The sequence below is a fragment of the Prionailurus bengalensis genome, chromosome B3 (assembly GCF_016509475.1).
Source record: "Prionailurus bengalensis isolate Pbe53 chromosome B3, Fcat_Pben_1.1_paternal_pri, whole genome shotgun sequence".
In the NCBI taxonomy this organism is placed as follows: Eukaryota; Metazoa; Chordata; class Mammalia; order Carnivora; family Felidae; genus Prionailurus; species Prionailurus bengalensis.
The window spans coordinates 49,271,247-49,292,722 of record NC_057355.1 but is presented as its reverse complement, the minus strand read 5'-3'; the positions used below and the strand labels follow the sequence as shown (position 1 = coordinate 49,292,722).

Sequence of the window (21,476 nt, the reverse complement as noted above, 5' to 3'; positions counted from 1 at the left end):
AAATCCCCAAGAAGTCCAAGTTCAGAATGGAGATATAAACTAGAATAATGTGCTTTGAAGTGTCCAAATTCCTGAGAAAAATTGTTTATAGCATCAATTTCTTAGATGTCTGATTGGACTCTTCTGCTACTCCTGCTTCAATGTGACTACTTTTTCTGGCCCATGAATATTCTCAAATTAAACCAGCATCTACAGTTTTCCAAAAAAAAGGAAGGATGGAAAGAAAAAAGACTACTTGAACACAGCATGAATCCTGGATTTAAACAAAATAAAATCTGATGAACAAAAAAGGTTCTAAAATCATTTCATTAGTCCTTGTAATAAATGTACTACGTATACATTCTGGCAAAGGCTGACCACCACTAAGAATGCCAGTTGAGTATTTAAATATTTGAATGAAAAGCTCTTGTATACTAACTGAAAATAACTACCATTAAATGAGATAGCTAAAAATCTCTACTTGACATTTTTTTAGCTTAAAGTGGAATAAGAGAAATTCCATTTGTCTGATTCTGGCAAATGTTAAGTATTAAAGAATGGTAAATTCTAAGAAAATGATCCAAAATAGACACGTCCCTATTTTTCCATCAAATTAGGACATTTTGGAATCCCTTAGCAGTGCACCAACTTGTCTTTCCCACAACTCATCCTTGAGCTACTGCTCAAGTTATTGGTTAATAAGTGTGAGTTAATTCCAGGTCTGTTTATCTTCCAGTAACTTTGTGTCTAAATATTTATGTCCATGTGAAAAGACGTTATTATATACATCCCTCCAAATGAGCCAAAGAAATATAGAAAGGAATTAGCTCAGTAACTCACATTTTAACTTCCAAATCATTATCTGGACAGTAGGCATGAACTGCATTAATAATATGACTTAAAATAGGAACCTTTCATAACTCAATCTAAAATGAAAGATACAAAGGTCAGAGGCTTTGGGATGCTGCTGTGCTGCCAGCTCTTTGAACCCTGTTTAGCACATAGTAGCATCCAATAAATGTTTGTTAAATGATTAATAACTGAAAGGATCTAAAAGACTTCAATTAATAAGCTTATTTCTAGAATATAAAATTTGTACCACTGTAAGTAGAAACCTTAACTTTCTCCTGTTTTTAGTTACAATGGCACAATCTCCCACCCTTAAAGATCTAAAAAATGTATCAAATGCATTTGAGTGTTTCAGACAGTAACAAATCTCCTTGAAGATATTTTTTTCATCTTTCACTTAAAAGATGTTGTTATTTATTGTTATAGCAATTGTACTCTAAGTCCTACAATGTAAGAAAACACCAGATTTAATAGTAGGTTTTACAAAAAAAATCTCAAATATATTAAAAACTTGACCATTATATATATAAAAGGTGGTCACAGGAGAACTTAAGTCTGTCATCAGTGTATTCTTTATGCAGTTCTTACCAGTTTCTGGCTGACAGAATGTATACTGGCTGCTAGAAGAAGAGCCCATGTTAAAGTCTTCTGGACTCTGTGCTTCTTCAACAATTATAGCTTCCTGATTTCCCATTTCTTCTAACTTAGGTGGCTCAAGGGTAACAATATCAGAATCATCACTGACAGTTCCAAAATAGACATGGTCTTCCGACGACTTTTCTTCTCTCTGAAGAATAATTTTAAAAACAGTAAATTTAACAATTATTTAAGAGCCTTATGTTTTCTATGCAGTTCAAAGTGTACAACAGTTCTTAAGTGCTATGGTAATTTAGGCTTAAAATAAAAGATAGGAGTCCTGCCCAAAAGACAAAGATTACTCAGGAGTAGACTCATCTTTCAGATTGAAAACACCATCAACCCCCTTGACAATTATCTCTGTCAGAATTAGATCAAACTGCTGCCTAATTTTCATGGGCTACAGAAACTAAAAAGCTCACCTTTAAAACACAAGAACCATGGAAAAGAGGATTCATTTCTCACCAGTTCCATGGGTTTATTCGAGCATAATTCTATAGTCAGGAAGCCCGTAAAAGACTGATTACAAATTTCTCTGGTTGCATATGTAATAAAATTCAATAGCTATGCCATGTAAAAATCATATAAACTAGTTTTATCTAGAAGTCAAGTAAAACACCAAAAAACAAGATTTTGTTTGTTCTCAAATTTAAAAACTAATCTTCATTTTTAGAGATCAGTCCTAATAACTTAATTTCTCAGTATAATTCTAGAATGTAATCTACTTCAAAGTAAAATTATATTGGAGAGTAAATGAACAGATCTTTCACACATTTCCAAGAAACTACTTTTGTAAATTAAAAGGCATTTCACGGGGCGCCTGGGTGGCGCAGTCGGTTAAGCGTCCGACTTCTGCCAGGTCACGATCTCGCGGTCCGTGAGTTCGAGCCCCGCGTCGGGCTCTGGGCTGATGGCTCGGAGCCTGGAGCCTGTTTCCAATTCTGTGTCTCCCTCTCTCTCTCTGCCCCTCCCCCGTTCATGCTCTGTCTCTCTCTGTCCCAAAAATAAATAAACGTAGAAAAAAAAATAAAATAAAAAAAAAAAATAAAAGGCATTTCACTTAAGAGTTGAAACAGAAGCTAACGCTAATCATAAAAGTGACCAAACTGTGGAATCTCAAAATTTTTAATAAATGTTGCATAATTCAAAGAGGAATAAAAGTATAACTAGAAAGGGAAACCTTAATTATTCCTTAATATTCCCTAAGGAATACTGCTTACCATATATCCACAGAGTAAAACATATGTTTACCTCAAGTGCCGACTTCGTTTCCTCCAAAGCTGGATAAGCAGTTTCTCCCATTAACACTGTGCCATTTTGGCTACTCTCTGATATAAAGCAAAGATCAATTCAATCAATTATACTTAACTGACTTTTTATAGGCCACATATATTATAATCTGAGTACATAAAATCTATTCCTAATTTTGTAAGTGGATTTAATGAAATGTCATATACAATCATAACATCACTCTACTAGTGCTAAAAAGATCTCTGTATTTCAAATATAATTATTTGAAATTGTCAGAGGATAATTTTAGATACTGAACTGAACTCATTTAAATTCTACTAAAAAAACAATACAATCTCTAAGTAAACAACATAATCTCTACTGTACAATACCAAAGTACTAAATTTAAGGTGTTTGTAAAAATCTGTTAATATGGGAAAACATTTTTCAGACATCTGATGGTACATTTCCTGAACTCTTAGTTTATTCAGAATTCCTAAAAGTAGCACTATTCTAATGACTGTCAATACCTGGTAACTCAACAAACAAAACTACAGCTTCAAATTATGAGTTCTTTGCCATGAAAAGGACTATAAAAAATAAGGATTCAAAAGAACACAGAAAAACAAAATGTCACTACAGGAGATATATTTTATAAGTAACTCCTCAAAGAAAAAAATGTACAAAAAAACCCCTAGAGTTCATACAATTCTATTTTTCATACAAAAGGCTATAAAATTTTCATAGAAGTTAAAAATATTAAAATAATACATGATAAACATAAATTTTATGCACAGCCAAGAACATATACCAAACGTTATATGCATTTGCATATTTTATTACATTAATTTAAGATTACTATTAATTTTATCAATTTTTATGTATAGCAGTTATCTCCAGATAAAAAGAATTAAGGGTGACTTAAAATTTGTTTTGTTCATCATTTTTTTCTGTCATTAATGTGTGTATTTCTCATAGAATTTAGTCCCTCCAAAAAAAACAGAGGAGGAAAAAAAAGAAAAACTTTGCCATCTGTATGTGTTACATAGCCCCTAATAGAGTATTAATCTGAAATTAAGTCTTTCAGCAAAGGTGGACTTAGGTCCAAGAACTCCCAAGGAAGTCTGGAAATACTTTTACATATGTGAGTATGTGTATTTCTTGGGAGAAAAATCTGACCTATCAAAGATGAGGATCACTGTTCAAATGAGAATAATCAATACACAGGCTGAAAACAAGATTAACAGGTATAAACCATCATTACTTCTAGACATGATGCATCCACTTTATTCTCCTGAGGAGAATATGTTCTATTTACATTTTAATACAATTTTTTAAAACTGTTTAAGAAGTCATTTAAAAATGAAGAGTAAAGCAGTTAAATGCCTTTTTTTATCACCTCTTACCAAAAGTAATTTGAAGTGTGATGCTAACTAGAAAAGAGTTTAGTAAATCTCTTGTATTTTGTACATCACTAGTCTTAAAATTAGTAGTGTTTAGTTACTGGTTACACTTGCATTATCAAAGAGTTTATACGGAGGCTGAAATACATACTACAGCTGCAAATAAACCACTGGTTGGTGTCACTACCCAATCCACACGAAAATTTTAGTCATTTAGTGACCGTATCTGATTAGCCAGAAAGGCTGCCTGACTAGAAAGAATGCAAGATTCACACTATTGTTCACACATCCTATTTGAAAAAAATAAAATCAGACTCCTTTTAACATCGTACCTCCTTCCTCTGATTGCAATACTTGTAGCTCCTCTTGCTCTAAAGATGTGCATTCTGGAGCGAGCTCACAGCTGTCACTGGCTGTGCCATGTTCAGAATTCACCATCTCTATATCAGACCCCTAGGGAAAAAATGATCATCAGTTATATGTCTATCAAATCAAGCTCAAAGCTGGGTTTCACTACATGGAGATGCTTCCATTGTTAAAAGTCCTGGATGCTGCCATACTTCAAAGGGAACAGTATCTAATCTGACTACCTTTTATTCAATTTAGTCCATAATGGCCTATGTCAGGGAAACAGCAGAATGGAATCACAGGGTTAGGGTTAACCCTAACCCTTAGAATCACAGGATTCTAAGAGAAGTCAGCCAAAAGTCAAATGCTGTACTCTATTTTATAAGCCCAAGCAATTAATTTGATCACAGAGGGTAGGTTTTTAAGCTTTGCTATTTCTATTAATTTACTTCTACTCAACATTTACGAAGGTACTATGCAAGGCACTCTGCCATGTGTTATGAGGTATAAAAACCTCAATTCCAAAATTCAAATTTGCAACCTATTCAGAGAAATTTCCACATGCAAATAACTATTTACTATGGCAATGCAGAACTAAAAGTCTAAAGGCAAGGATTAAAATGTATCTATAGAACTGATGGAGTAAATTTTCTCTATAAAATTTTAGATTATTCTTTATTCTTCCAAGGTTGTCCTCCCTACTTTGATGTCAACTACCTTCTCTTTAAGAAAATAGTGGATCTTACAGTTTTTTCTCATACCTTAATTAGTAAAATAAAGTTAACCACTAAGTTGATTCTACCTATCCTCATGCCCCTCTCCCAATTTTTTGTGATTTACTGATCCATGAAACTGAAAGGTCTAAGTTCTCCTAATATACATAACTCAAAACAGCAAAAATTAAAAGAATTCATTAAAGGAGTAGGTTTTGAGTTTAGTCCTAAGGAGAATTCTGAATGTTAAGACTCTGGGAATGCCTAAAAGTGGTAGGGAAATGACAGAAACAGGGTAGGGCTGAATTGGGGACTGCAAGGGACACAGGTTCTGGCCTAAAACAGAATGGTAGCAATGGAAAAGGAGAGGAAACACATGTAAGAGACATTAGCAAGAAAGAGTAGAACTGGATAACTAGATACAGAGGGAAGAGGGATGAAAATACGAATCTGATCTACTCTGTGACAAGATTATCTCCAACAGAAGCACCCTAATGACACACTTTGCTAAGTGCATGAGAGGCTTCCTGCCTTGCTTCACAATGCAGAATCCTAAGACTCCCACAGCTTCCTTGTTCCTATAATGTTAATTATCCTTGAAGGAAAAGTTACTGCTATGGGAGCTGATCTAAGCTTTGTATAAAACAGGTTAAAAACAGAAAAGTCACTTATTTAAAAAGGAAACCACCCCAATCTCAATTGGTACAGCGGCTATTAAATTTTCCAACTATACTACAGAAAAAAAAAAAAAAATCCTTCTTTGGTTAATAGTGATTTTTAGAAGACAGGAGTAACCAACTGTCTAAGCCTTAAATTATCAAAGTAATTATAAAAAATACCATTTAAAACTTTTATTAGTCAAGGAAAACAAGTCAAGCCTTAAGAGATCTTAAAAACAAATAGGAAAACTGTAGACAAATCCATTAAAACTTTAAATATAGATGACTTTTAACTTATTGCTTCTATTTATCAGTATTTTATGATTTTTCTACAATGAACATATATTACCAATGTGGAAAAGAAATTAATGGTTATTATATACTAGTCATATAACATCATACTTTTGTAAGAATATTCATTTTTTTAAAGAGTTCTGGCCATAGCCTTGTTTCTGTCAAGTTCTGCTAATAACATAACATAACATAACATAACATAGCATACCAAAAGTAGAACATATGTTCTCCATGCTCCTTTCTGGTATGTTTTAATGCAGCCAACATTTCCTAGTTATAAAATTTGGCCAAATTAGCTAACCTCTCTAATCTCTAGTTTTCTCAACTATGAAATGAGAATGAAAACAATCTATACCACAGACGGTTGTTTACAATTCTATGAGAATGTAGGTAAGGTGCAGGCCCTACACAATAATAAACCTTCAATAAATATTTGCCTAATGTCTCAAAGCTGAGGAAAGCAATGTACTATAATGCAAAAGATACTGCTCGTTAAGAGTTTTCAGTAGTAAAGTTTAATATGGGTGCAAAAGTGTCCAAGCTATGGACAATGGAACCTTAGGCTTCAACATAAAAAAATAATGGCCTTCAAAAAGCCCAGCTTACACCACTAACACTGTAATATTACAAATTGCCTTATTTGTATTAAATAGCATTAAAAGTATTAATAGCATATTAAATATTAAGGTATTAAATAGCATACCTCATGTATTGAAGTATTAAATAGCATACCTCATGATTGATGACAGTCCAACCACAAGATGAATCACTGTCACTGGAATTTTCAGACATTTTTCAGGTCTACAAATATAAAAATATATTGACATGTGGGGTATATTTTTAAAAATTCTATAGGAAGCACTACATGTGATCTAGTATGAAAAGTGGCATGCTGCCTTCCAGGTGAAACTGAGACAACCCACCCACAGAATTATCATACAGGGCATATAACTGCATATTTCTATGAACAAATACAACCAAACTTTTAAGACAAGAGAACCTCCTCAGTTAGACTATACGGACAGTCATATTGTTGGAATAAAGAAATAAAGTCTGAAAGAAAATGTAGGATTTGGCCAGGCAGAACTGAAGGGAAAGGAGAAGCCAATTTGACTCTGTGAGTAAATCAAGGGTTGAGAGACCAAATAGCGGAAGAGCTCCCAGGCCAAGCAAAATGAAGTCTACTGTGTTGGCAACATGAAGCAATATAGATTTTTCAAGCAGGGAAAGAATACGATCAAACAGTTTTTATGAAAATAACTATGTTAGCAATACTCCACCTGAATTAAAATAAAGCAGGGGGAGGGGGGAGACCAAAAATGGGTTAGAAACTTGAGGTCATTGACAATAACCCAGACTCAAGTCCTAAAGCAGTATATATATTGGTCACTCTACCTGGTTTGTTCTCCCCTTTCTATCTGAAACTCCTATTTAAACTTCAAAACCAAGCTAATCAAATGATATTTTACTGACTTCGTTCAACATATTTAAGTCCTATAAATGCTCCTATTATTGTACATACACTGAGAACACATTAAATTCAAGTTGAATTAGCATTTCTAACAGAACGCTAATGCAGATAGTTCAATATGGAAACAGTGCTCATTTACAAACAGGCCAAAAAATATTGGTCTGAATCTTCTATTAGTGATTCTGGAAAAATTAACATTTTAACATGAGAAAATATAAAGAGGTGCTTGGCCACTAATAATATAAAAATTAGCATGTATTCAGACAAATTACTCAAAACCTAAAATGAGATACAAAGATGACTGTGTGACTTATACTGTCATGCTAGAGCATTTTCTAGTAAGTCACCTGATTATTTGATTTCCTACTTACAACTGATTAGGGCCCATGCAGTTTATAACTCCATAAATGTAAAGGTAAACTATTCCAGTAGAGACGATTACCCCAAAGGCTATAGCACTCCATATTAAGCTATTATACAATTCCCAATTCCTCATTGAACCAGTTTTTATGAGTTTAAAAAAAAAAAAAAACTTTGATACATTACTATTTGTACTTGAATTCTTTTATAACAATTTGAAAATTATGAGCTGACATATGAGACTACACAAAAACTGAGCAATTAACTTCACAGGAGGAAAGAGGAATGGTCAAAGTCTTTATGAGGTTACAATGTTTTTTAGACATGGGAGACAGCAAGTTTTAACTGAATTAGTTGCCAAAATTTAAAAGTTGAGAGATTTCACAAAAAAATAAAGTTGTTTCCCCTTTAGAGATGACACTGGATGTCCCAAAAGAACAGAAAAAGCATTACAGAGCAAAAACAAAGGCAGAAAACAACTAAATATGAAAGTTCTAAGCAAGGCAATTAATCTAGCATGAGTGGAATGTTAAAAGAAATCAGGTATGAATCTTTAAAAGTGCATATATTAAGATGAGGTAGCAAGCAATTAAAGAGCCCTAGACCTGGGAGATGCAAGCCATCAGAGCAATACTCCCTGGAGAAGATGAGTATACATTTAACCAGGATTCATGAACGGGAGGGAACAAAGAAAGGACAGGGTTAGGAAAGATTTGAAAAGACAAAGATTTTTGTTTTAAAGGATTTAATAACCAAATACAGAAGGGAGAGAGTGTTGGTAGGATAACTCCCAGGTTTCTGGTTTAAGTGACTGAGTAGTTGGAAAAACCATGGAACAAGAAGTAGGATAAAGAAAACTACCTGAAGCCTAAACATTCTTCCTTCCTGTGAAAGCTTCTAACCTCCTTTATAACCCACATTCTCAATACTGCTTCATCTCACCTCTGAGACTTACCAGTGCTTTACTTTCTTAATAATCTTCCAAAACTTGTGGGTTGATTACCAAACCCAGAGATATTTAGTGTGTACATATCTCCTACTTTTCTCTAGGTAATTTCCATTTAAACGGCTCTTTTAAACAGGTAGTTCCTAGCTTTCGTTTTCTAACAAAGTACTCTAGTAGCTCAAGTGTTCAAATTAACAAAGCCAACATTTCAAAATAAAGTTATATACATTGCTAAACTGGAACAACTTGAGCATATTTGAGATTTTCAAATCAAGGAACCCCATTAAATCAGGCCCCAGTTTAATTCTTAGTTTACTCATCTGGAAGGAAGGACAAATTTGACATCCAGTCCAAATGAGAAAAAAAGATTCCCTACTGGACATAACACCAGAGAAACAGTTTGGTTAAGTAGAATTCAGAGCCTTACTAAAGAACCCACTTAAGTCAGCAATTCTCAAAAAGTTGGGTGCACTGCAATTAAAGCAAAATTTTAAAAACTGAGCCCCACCCTAAATACACTGACTCTAAAAGGTGCCATTGTATATGAACCTCCTCATTCGTCAGTGACCTTCCTAAGATGATAATTTTATTATATTATTCCTTTAACATGCTAAGATTTTCATACTGTCTTCAGGGTAATGCCCAAAGGTACTGAATATCTAATGTTTCATCTCTAGCATCTCATCCTCACTCCATTCATTCCCTCTTTGCTCAGACTCTGATACCCTAAAAGGCTTGACATTGCAGATATTCTGATCAGTTCCCTAGCCCCTTACCTCAACCCAAACTCCTGTGCCCGTCCTTCCTATCTCATCCCCAAAGACTAGTATTTTCCCTAATCTACCACTTAAGAGAATGCTGTGCTGTAATTGCTTATTTACTTGCCTATTATACAATCCCAACACACAAGCACAGTGCTTGACACATATTAGGTACTCAAAAAGAAGAAAGGCAGATTGCTGGATGATGATGCAGTTAGTAACACAAGTCTAAACTGTTCAAGGAAATCAAAATTCCGCAGGGACCCATGAAGTTCCTCTCCCATTATTTTGACCAAAGGTAAAGGCACAAACTCCTCCCATTTTAAGAGCATTACTAATAATTTAGAAATATGCAGTTTATGGGAAGTTACAAAGGCATAAATAATCATACAAAGTTATAAAGTTAAGGTACTTTATATGAAGATGATAAACTTGAAGCACTTTTCTAGACCCAGGCTTCCTTTCAGTCTTAAGTAGTTTCTTTCTCATACATTTCCCATTGCTTAGGCTTCTTGGGCATTTCAAATATAACATCTACAAGACTTAAAATCATCTTCCTGCTGTTCTTCCTATTTTTGCTATCTCAGAGAACAGCATTAGCCAAAAACAATCTGGCTATAAGGAAAAGCCACAAAATATCAACCCCTAGATTTAGGATAGCTAAAACTTCACCTTGACCCCAAAATCTACTCTTACCCCAACTTCATCATTTCCCACTTCAGTTAAGGTAACAGCTCCCTCATGGATCTCTAACATGTGATCAATTCCCTTCCAGTCACTCCTTTACAAGGCTGCCCACACTAAGTTTATCCAAAAACATAAATCTAATCATTTGAACTACTCAAATCACTTAAAATTAGTCTCCACTGCCTTCCAGATAAAACCCAAAGTCTATAATAAGAGATTCCAGAATAGGAGACATCATTTAAATGGACTCTCACCTCGCAATATGTTAAGATTTTGTATGTAGAACTCTATTGAAGAGAATTTGACAGTAAGTATTACAAGCACATGGTATCACCAGAGAATACAGCACAAGCTGGTGATGATAGGATGTAAATTTACTCCATGGAGTCTCATCTCATTTATGAAGCTACTTACAGCAGAAAGACCAATTCTACATGGGTATAATTACACATTCTTCAGCAGACAGGAGGCCTAAGGTGATTACCATTTTAAATTCATTCCTTTACCCATCTGTTCAACATTTATCAAGTATCTAGGCACTTGCTAGGTATTGAAAATACCATACACCCAAGTACAAAACAGACAGGAGTCTTGCCTCCTGGGGCTTGAATTCTATTCATAGTTGAGTATTTTGAACTGCATCTGAGCCCTGTGATGGAGGAAAGCAAGGAACACTGAAAAATCTCCCAGTCCTGTTTTGTCTTCTGACAAATGACTAAATGCAAAAGGGCCAACCTTCCCTCACAAATCCCAGGTTAAGAGTCACTTCCACCTCTCCTCATGATTCCCTTGTTTACTTGCCCTTATAAAACCCCTTGGTTTCCTCTCTCTTTGAGATGTTTCTCATTAATGAACTTTCTCTATATTGCAATAGCCTGAATTAAAATCATCAATTATACTGTGCATTTCATCTTCCACAATGGAGACATTCAATAAACAATACATAAACAGCTAAAATACACAGTATATTTGATGCTATATTTCTAACTATGAAGAAAAACAAGAGAGGAGTACAGAAAATCCAAAGTTGGAAGGGACTGATTTTTAAAAACATAGTCAGGAAAAGCTTCATTAAGAAAAGTATATTTGAGCAAATATTTGAATAGGTGAGGCTATCCTTATGTGGTTAACTGGGGAAAGAGCATTTCTGACCAAACTGCAGGTACAAAGTTGGAATGAACCCTGCCTCCATCTCTGAGGAACAGCAATGAGGTAGAGAAGAGTGGTAGAGAAGAGTGGCCTGAAAAGAAAGCAGGAAAAGATGAGGACAGAGGGCTAACAAGCACATAGAGCCTTATAGATCCTAAGACTTTATAGCTTTTTACTCGGAGTTAAACTAAGAGTCACAGAAAATTTTGGGGGAAAGAAAGAAAACACTCTGGTAGCCTTCTTTAGACAGCACTGTGGGGGAGAGCAAAGGCAGAAGCAGGAAGATCATTTACAAAGCTACAATATCCAGCTGAGAGATTATGGTGGTTTGGACCAGAGTGATAGCCATAAAGACAATCAGAAGTGGACAGATAACACAAATATATTCTGAAAGTACAGCTAAGTAATGACACTTCCCAATATACTGAACATAGGGTGTGAGAGAGGAGTCCTGGCCTAAACAAATACAAAAACCAAATTGCCACTGAGACAGGAAAGACTTCAAAAGCAGTAGGTTATGAAAAGAAAACTGGTGAACTATTTTGGGGCATGTTAAATTTGAGACAGCGATTATCACATCCAAGTGGAAACATCAAGCAGGAAGCTGGAGACTGAGTTTAGGGGAGTTATGGGCTAAAGACGTAAAACACTTCAGGTGGCAGTTGTCAAAAGTAATAACAGCAACGTTAATTTTATCTCAGAAAGTATAACTGGATTGAGTGTTACCTGATATGATGGTGCCCCTCATCCTTCCTGAGTAGCTACATTTTACTATGGAAAAGGGTAAGGTTTCCTATCACCATATCTTCTAGAATTAGACATGATGGAGAAGAATGGGAGCATTATTCTCCCACAGGTCTATAATTCCAATGTAAGCCAACCAATGGGCTGTCAGCAAAGGTCTCAAAAGTGCTGCTGTGCTGTAAGTGGGATCAAAGATAAGGCAGTCTAGATAGCTTTCAAGAATCTATTTCAAAAATGTTTTTCAGGGGCGCCTGGGTGGCTCAGTCGGTTGAGCGTCGACTTCAGCTCAGGTCACGATCTCACGGTTCGTGAGTTCGAGCCCTGTGTTGGGCTCTGGGCTGATGGCTTGGAGCCTGGAGCCTGCTTCCGATTCTGTGTCTCCCTCTCTCTCTGCCCCTCCTCCGTTCATGCTCTGTCTCTGTCTCAAAAATAAATAAACATTAAAAAAAAAATTTTTTAAATGTTTTTCAAAGGCTCTGGAACTTTCACCTCCCCAAAAGGATATCAAAATGCCTGCTTTAAACCAGACTTCATCATGAGAAAGGGAAGAGGATCTAACATCCCAACTAATAAAAAATGTTTAAACACCCTTTATATTTAATTTTTTCTCCAATAACAACTCTTCAGAAATATTTTAAATGAGCCTATCTTGATCTGAAACATAAGTATTTCATTCATTGAGTCAGCATATACTTCTTGAGCAAGTACTATGTGCCATGCATGAATTATTCCAAGTGATGGGGATACAGCACAGCAGGGTGGCAAAACACCAGGACCTTCCCTGAAGAGTTCATATTCTAGGGCTACACACAAGCAGAATATATGGTAAGTCAGTTGGTGGCTAATAACTGTGGAGAAAAATCAAGCACGAAGGGGGAAAACTGAATGTAGGGATTGGAGGATAGGGATCAGAATAAGATTAGATAAGGTTAGGGAAAGTCTCCTACCAAAATATGAGGGCAACTATTTCTCCATAACCTCAAAAGGCTAACAACCATCATTAATGTCTGATCATCTCCTGAGCAAAAACTATCTTATTTTAATGCACATTCCCCAGATAACTTAGTGGGGTTGTATTATCTTTCCCAATGTTTACTGACTATCCTTATTTCCTTTTCTGTAGATTATCTCATGTTCTTATGTTCACTTTCTTATTGGATTATCTTTATTGATCTGAAGTTCTTTAAATTGGGTCACAAAATAATTCACTATTACACCCATCACAAATATTTTCTTCTAAAATGCTTCAGTTTTTTAAAAATACCTTCTATCATAAATTTTATGCAGTCAAATACAGAGGATGGAGAACAGGGTGTTCTTTAGAACACCTATATTATATATCTTGCTTGCTCTTAAAAAGTCTTTCCTAATCCAAGGATGACAAAACTATTCTCCTATATTTTCTATTAGGACTTTCTCAGTTTGGGCTTTACATTTAACGGTTTAAATCTATACATCTGGATTTTTTTCCCTTTTGGTGTGAGAAAATATCCCGATTATGGAAATTTCATACTTTTTCTATGATTTGAAATGCCAGTTTTTATTATGTAAAGTTCTATAGGGACACTTGGGTGGCTCAGTCAGTTAAGTGTCTAACTTCAGCTCAGGTCATGATCTCATGGTTCGTGAGTTCAAGCCCTGTATCAGGCTCTGTGCTGACAGCTCAGAGCCTGGAGTCAGTTTCGGATTCTGTACCTCCCTTGCTCTCTGTCCCTCCCCCGCTGTCACTCTGTCTCTCTTTCAAAAATGGACATTAGAAAAAAAAATTTTTTTAAGTTCTATACATTTATGAATCAATTTCTGTAGTCTCCATTCTGTTCCACTGATCTATATTCCTGTACCAATGCTGTTTTAATTATTATGGTACTTGTCACTTTCTCTAGTACCATTTTTCAACACTTTTCTTACTCCCTTCATAAACATATATAAACACCCAAAACAATTATATACAGGCAAAGATGAAACTGACGGCAGGTTACATACAATACTTACTCCAATCTGACCTTGAGAATAACTATTCTCTACAAACAGTCAAACCCTTTACAGAGAAATTCAGAAACTTTCACTATCTGGCAATCACTTAAGTCTCCCTCCTGAACTATCTCACCTGGTCAAAGTAATCTACTTACTATGTCTCCTGAATACGGAATGGACACTCATTCATCCATGTCTTCACTTACTCAAGTTACACTTCCTGGAATGCTTTCCTCCTCCTTTCTTCTCATTTCTATACTTAATGCTCAGCTCTCCTCCACGAAATTTTCCTAGATCAGTTTCTGACACAATGGTCTCTACTCCTGAGTCTTCAGCATTTACGTCTTACTTCTTAGCACAACTTGCCTAATGTAGTTTGTGTCACTTTTTTCCTTGAGTTACTCTGCTTGTTAGTATTATGTTCAAGGCTTTGTTTGATAAAGAGCTTCAACTTTAGCTCCACCCCTAAACTTGCCTGTGTTAAACTGAGCATAGTTATGAGTATTTTTTTAATGCTGTGTATTTTCAAAAGGGATTTAGAGCCACTAAAATCACTACCTACCACAGTGAAGAGGTCGAAACAGAAAAGCTTAAGAAATCCATTATCATCTACAAATTTCACCCACTCTTCAACTTCCAAATGAAGTCTCTAGCAGCAAGGAAAGAAAATTTGATGAAACCTAATGCCACATCACCCCAGTGGTCTGACCATGTTACTGTACTTCTCAATTCTAAAAAGACCTCTTACAAAAGCATAGCAAAAATCTATTGTAAAAAATGAAAGTCTCCAGCTGGAGCTGGCTTCTGTATCACTTCATCTTACTTTCAGCAGTCAGAGACAATACTCTTGTATCTATCAGGAGACCAGCCTTCCTGGTGTAATACTGAGGATGCTCTCAATTCAGTCTTAAAGATAGTGAAGCCTAGTTCAGATCTACGCAAAGGCATTTTACTCTAACTCTGTAGCACAGACAGCCCTCATAAAAGTGCCACACCTTAACATTACCAACATCAACTTTGCTTTGTTGTGATGCCACTGATGTACATTAAGAGTCACTTTATTTTTTTTTCAGAAGTTTTTTAATATTTATTTATTTCTGGAAGACAGAGACAGAGTGCAAGCAAGGGAGGGGCAGAGAGACAGAGACACAGAATCCGAAGCAGGCTCCATGCTCCTAGCTGTCAGCACAGAGCCCAACACTGGGCTTGAACCCACGAAGTATGGGATCATGACCTGGAACAAAGCTGTACACTTAACCGAATGAGCCACCCAGGCACCCCAAGAGTTGCTTTAAAAAAGTCCTACTGAACTCATTATCTTGTTCCTTGAAATTGTTAGTAAGCACATACTTCACTACATTTTCAAGCATCTTCTTTACAAAAGAGATCAGTAGAAATTTCTGACTTTAGTGTTAGAAGAACTGAGCTTATTCTGAACAGGTGGCTTCAGTAACTGAAGAGTTTTCCCTCTTGATACCTAGCCTTGGTAAATAACATAGACCTCATAATGTATATTTTGAGTAGAGGAATATCTTCATCCCTGGTTCCATTTCATAATTCCTACCATTATGCTGTCTCATTTTTCTCTTCTACCTGTGTTACCTTCTTCTATTTTGTCTACCTCAATAAGTTGCTTCAGCCCTCTGGCAACAAGATAAATTCATTCATTCACGTTCATTCAGCAATTATTTATTAAACATCAACTATATGACACTGTTCTAAATCCTTTTGTTTTAAATATTATCATTTAGGGGCTCGAAACAGGTTTTGATTAGGCAAAATGCAAGGTGAGTACAAACAGAAGCAAAACATGCAGATAAGATGGGGAGGGTATTTCAGGCAAAATGAAGAGCATGTACAAAGGCAATAAAAGGAACAGGCAAAGAAAATCTTCCTCAACAGTGGTGGTACATACAGTTTATATTTGCTGCAAATTTCATTTTTTAAGTTTTACTTTTAATTTATATCCAAGTTAGTTAGCATACAGTGCATTGATTTCAGAAGTACAATCCAGTGATTCATCCCCTAATGTAACACCAGTGTTCATCCCAACCAGTGTCCTTAATGCCCCTTGCCCATTTAGCCCATCCCCCTACCTATGCCCCCTCCGGCAACCCTCAGTTTGTTCTCTATATTTAAGAGTCTCTTGTGTTTTGTCTCCCTCCCTGTTTTTATATTATTTTTGCTTCCCTTCCCTTATGTTCACCTGTTTTGTATCTTAAATTCCACCATTCATGAGTGGAAGAGATTTTCTTTCTCTAATTTCACTTAGCATAATACACTCTGGTTCCATCCACATTGTTGCAAACAGCAGGATTTCATTCTTTTTGATTCCCACGTAATGCTTCATTGTATATATATTCCACATCTTATCCATTCATCCTTCAGTGGACATTTGGGCTCTTTCCATACTTAGGCTATTGTTGATAGTGCTGCTATAAATGTTGGGGTGTATGTGCTCCCTCAAAACAGCACACCTGTATCACTTGGATACTTACTGCAATTGCTGGATTGTAGGGTAGTTCTATTTTTAATTTTTTGAGGAAACTCCATACTGTGTTCTAGAGTGGTTGCACCAGTTTGCATTCCCACCAGTAGTGCAAAAGGGTTCCTTTCTCTGCATCCTCACCAGCAACTGACAGGTGTGAGGTGGTATCTCATTGTGTTTTTGATTTTTATTTCCCTGATGATGAGTGATGTCGAGCATCTTTTCATGTGTCTGTTAGCCACCTGGATGTCTTGGCTTTGGAAAAGTGTCTATTCATGTCTCTTTCTCATTTCTTCACTGGGTTGTTTTTTGAGTACTGAGTTTGATAAACTCTTTACAGATTTTGGATACTAACCCTTTATCTGATATGGCATTTGTAACTATCTTCTCCCATTCCATCAGTTGCTTTTTAGTTTTGCTGATTGTTTCCTTTGCTGTGCAGAAGCTTTTTATCTTGATGAGGTCCCAATAGTTCATGTTTCTTTTGTTTCCCTTGCCTCTGGAGACGTGTGGAGCAAGAAGTTGCTGCAGCCAAGGTCAAAGAGGTTTTTGCCTGCTTTCTCAAGGATTTTGGTGGTTTCCTATCTTACGTTTAGGTCTTTCATCTGCTTTGAGTTTATTTTTGTATATGCTGTAAGAAAGTGATCCAGGTTCATTCTTCTGCATGTCACTATCCAGTTTTCCCAACACCATTTCCTAAAGAAACTGTCTTTATCCCATTGGATATTCTTTCCTGTTTTGTCAAAGATTAGTTGGCCATATGTTTATGGATCTATTTTTGGGTTCTCTATTCTGTTCCATTGATCTGTGTGTCTGTTTTTGTGCCAGTAATATACTGTCTTGATGATTACAGCTTTATAATACATCTTAAAGTCCAGAATTGTGATGTCTCCAGCTTAGGTTTTTTTTTGTTTGTTTTCAGGATTGCTTTGGCTATTCGGGGTCTTTTCTGGTTCCATACAAATTTTAGTATGGTTTGTTCCAGCTCTGTGAAGAATGCTGGTGTTATTTTGATAGGGATTGCATTGAATATGTAGATTGCTTTGGGTAGTATCAACATTTTAATGTCTGTTCTTCCAATCCATGAGCATGGAATATTTTTCCATTTTTGTGTGTTCTTCAATTTCTTTCAAGAGCTTTCTATAGTTTTCAGTGTTGTTATCCATGGATAATATATACCCTACAGTAGTTTACACCGAAGTGAAATTGAGGCCCAAGAGAGAATCTTTGCTTTATTAATTTTCCAGCTTCTGGATCTCACTCTCCCAGCTTTTCTCATGCAACAATAAAGCAGACTAAAAGTAATTTCTCTCCCTGCTTTCAGTTTTCAGGATGCCCCACAAAAGATCGGGAAAGAACCCCCTCTCGTTAAAAATAATAATGGTATAATTATAAAATGGTATAATAATAATAAATGCTCAGCAAATAATGCAGTTAGGTTTCTCCCCCAATACTATAAACATGGAGGAGGTCAGAAAAAGGCGTTGAGGGTCTTCTGAAACTGATTTTTCCATCACCATTGCACAACTTCATTTAACAGACCACGGAGTTAAATCCTTTTGGAATGACGAAAAAAGAAAAAAAAAAAAAAGATTTTTCACCTCTTTGGTTAGGTTTACTCCTAGGTATTTTATGGTTTTTTTTAATGGTTTTTGGTGCAATTATAAATGGGATCAATTCTTTGATTTCCCTTTCTGCCGATTCATTATTGGTGTATAGAAATGCCACTGATTTCTGTGCACTGATTTTATATCCTGTGACTTTGCTGAATTCACGGGTCAGTCCTAGCAGTTTTTTAGTGGAGTCTTTTGGGTTTTCCATATACAGTATCACATCACCTGAGAAGAGTGAAAGTCTGACTTCCTCCTAGCCGATTTGGATGCCTTTTATTCCTTTGTGTTGTCTGATTGCTGAGGCTAGGGCTTCCAATACTATGTTGAACAGCAGTGGCAAGAGTGGACATCCTGTCATGTTCCTGACCGTCTCTCAGTTTTTCCCCACTGAGGATGATATTAGCCATAGGTCTTGAGGTATGATCCTCCTATCCCTACTTTCTTGAGGGTTTTATCAAGAAAGGATGCTGTATTTTGTCAAATGCTTTCTCTGCATCTACTAAGAGGATCATGTGGTTCTTATTCTTTCTTTTATCAATGTGATGTTATCACACTGACTGATTTACGGATATTGAACCAGACCTGCATCCCAGGCATAAATCCCACTTGATCATGGTGAATAATTCTTTTAATGTATCGTTGGATCCAGTTGGCTAGTATCTTGTTAAGAATTTTTGCATCCATGTTCATCAGGGAAATTGGTCTGTAGCTCTCCTTTTTAGTGGGGTCTTTGGTATTGGAATCAAGGTAATGCTGGCCTCAGAGAATGAGTTTGGAAGTTTTCCTCCATTTCTATTTTTTGGAATGCCTTCAAAAGAATAGGTGTTAACTCTTCTATAAATGTTTGGTAGAATTCCCCTGGAAAGCCATCCAGCCCTAGACTCTTGTTTTTTGGGAGATTTTTGATTACTAATTCGATTTCTTTACTGGTTATGGGTCTGTTCAAATTTTCTGTTTCTTCCTGTTTCAGTTTTGGTAGTTTATATGTTTCCAGGAATTTATCCATTTATTCCAGATTGCCCATTTTATTGGCATATAATTGCTCATAATATTCTCTTATTACTGTTTGTATTTGTGCAGTATTGGCTGTGATCTCTCCTCTTTCATTCTTGATTTTATTTATTTAGGTCCTTTCCTCTTTCTTTTTGATCAAACTTGCTAGGGGGTTATCAATTTTGTTAATTCTTTCAAAGAACCAGCTCCTGGTTTCACTGATCTGTTCTTTTGTTTTGGTTTTGATAGCATTGATTTCTGCTCTAATCTTTGTTATTTCCTGTCTTCTGCTGGTTTGGGGTTTTATTTGCTGTTCTTTTTCCGGCTCTTTAAAGTGTAAGGTTAGGTTGTATATGTGTGGCCTTTCTTCCTTCTTTAGGAAGGCGTGGATTGCTATATACTTCCCTCTTATGACCGCCTTTGCTGCATCCCAGAGCTTTTGGGCTGTGGTGTCATCGTTTTCATTGGCTTCCATGTACTTTTTATTTCCTCTTTAATTTCTTGGTTAACCCATTCATTCTTTAGTAGGATGTTCTTTAATCTCCAAGTATTCGTTGTCTTTCCAATTTTTTTCTTGTGGTTGATTCTGAGTTTCATAGTATTGTGGTCTGAAGATACCTGCAAATTGTAAATGTACCTGGGATATATCCTTCCAAACATTTTATATAAGCATTGGGGTCAAAAAGTATCCTGTTTAACAAACTTCTTAATGTTTAAAAATTATTCAAAAATGACTTTAATGACTAAAAAATGTAGTGTTATATTTATCATAGTTTATTATCCTATTAATGGATGTTTAAGTTGTTGATGGGTTTTTTTTATCATCAATGAAAAAGAGTGATGCAAGAAAAAAGTCATCTAAGGCTTTTAGTGTCTAATAAAGATGGTTCTGTCACTATACTTTATGGTAATTTGGCAGATTCACATTTTAAAAAGTTACACTGACATAAATATTTCTGTAGTTAGATGGTGAGAAATCTCTTTCAGGAACTAAGTAGTCTTCAATAGGTTCACTGTGGGAGGAATGAACTCTCCACTGTATTTGCTTTCTTTTTTCAAAGTAGTCTAACCTTAAGTGATAGGTCAGTTTACACTTTTACCATCTACAGTGTCGACCTCATTTTGGTCCCCAAATTCTAGCAATAAATAAACCTAGCTTAGGAGACCAGTTCAGCCAGTAAGCCTTTGTGCTATGGGAAGCAGAAATACTACCCTAAGGGAAGTTGATTTCAAGGCTTACTGGCTAGAATGGTCAGGAAAACCTTTTATTTGAAAAAGACTTAGAAAAAAAAAAGAAAGAAAAGAAAAAGGAAAAGACTAAGTTTCTGTAGGACTTTTAAACTGTTACAGCCGATAAATCTTGCAACGTATTTTCAGCAAGCAAAGGCCAAAACTAAGTGGCTTTCCAAAAGCATCAAGGAACAAAAAATTTGACAGGCAATTCTGAATATGGAACTAAATGCTGGCTATCATTCTGGATGCCCACAACACAGCACAGAAGCTTCCCACTGTTGATGTAGAAGGTAGAGGATCAAAGAGACGCAGAAATACAGCCACTTTCATATAAAATATTTCCAAATTAAAAAAGAAAGCAAATTTCATTGTTCTCCCTATCCTGCATCCCAAAGGAAAAAACTCAGTTTTTGCCAAGTTGCATCATTCAGGAACACAACCTCCACGTTCATAAACATGATGTTACAAAAGACTTTCAATGTCATCTTTTGTTTCCCTTGTAAAAGATAAGCATTATTAATATACAGCTTCTTAAAACTTTTAAGACCACCTGGTAAAATAGGGCTAAATATTTAAATGTACAAAATGAAACAACAAAAAGAATCAAAGAAATTGGAAAACAGCTTTATAATCCAGAGGTAAAGATGATCTTTTTCTGGGGCACCTGGGTAGCTCAGTCGGTTAAGTATCCAACTCTTGATTTCAACTCAGCTCATGATCTCACAGTTCACACAAGTTTGGGCCCCGCATACAGCTCTGTGCTAACAGTGCAGAGCCTACTTGGGATTCTCTCTCTTCCTCTCTCTATGCCCATTCCCACTCAGGTTCCTCTCTGTCTCAAAATAAATAAATGTTAAAACAAAACAAAACAAAACAAAGATTATCTTTTTCTAAGCTTTACACAAAACCCAGAAATTGTAAAGGAAATTATATAAAAATATACACT

The 21,476-nt window shown here is 35.8% G+C and overlaps 1 protein-coding gene across 8 annotated transcripts in view; it reads right to left on the bottom strand.

The window, feature by feature from the left end:
• CCPG1 (cell cycle progression 1) overlaps window positions 1–21,476 on the bottom strand; it is a 42,593-nt gene that overhangs the window by 14,815 nt on the left and 6,302 nt on the right. For all 8 annotated transcript variants that reach the window (XR_006293290.1, XR_006293289.1, XM_043555373.1 and 5 more), the window contains exons 2-5: window positions 6,844–6,912; window positions 4,430–4,550; window positions 2,716–2,792; window positions 1,417–1,615 (exon numbers count right to left, since the gene is read on the bottom strand). Coding sequence is in view for 6 of the 8 variants with exons in the window: in XM_043555373.1 (XP_043411308.1) it covers window positions 1,417–1,615; window positions 2,716–2,792; window positions 4,430–4,550; window positions 6,844–6,903 (457 nt within the window). In the remaining 2 variants the exon portion in view is untranslated. The remainder of the gene's footprint in view (window positions 1–1,416; window positions 1,616–2,715; window positions 2,793–4,429; window positions 4,551–6,843; window positions 6,913–21,476) is intronic.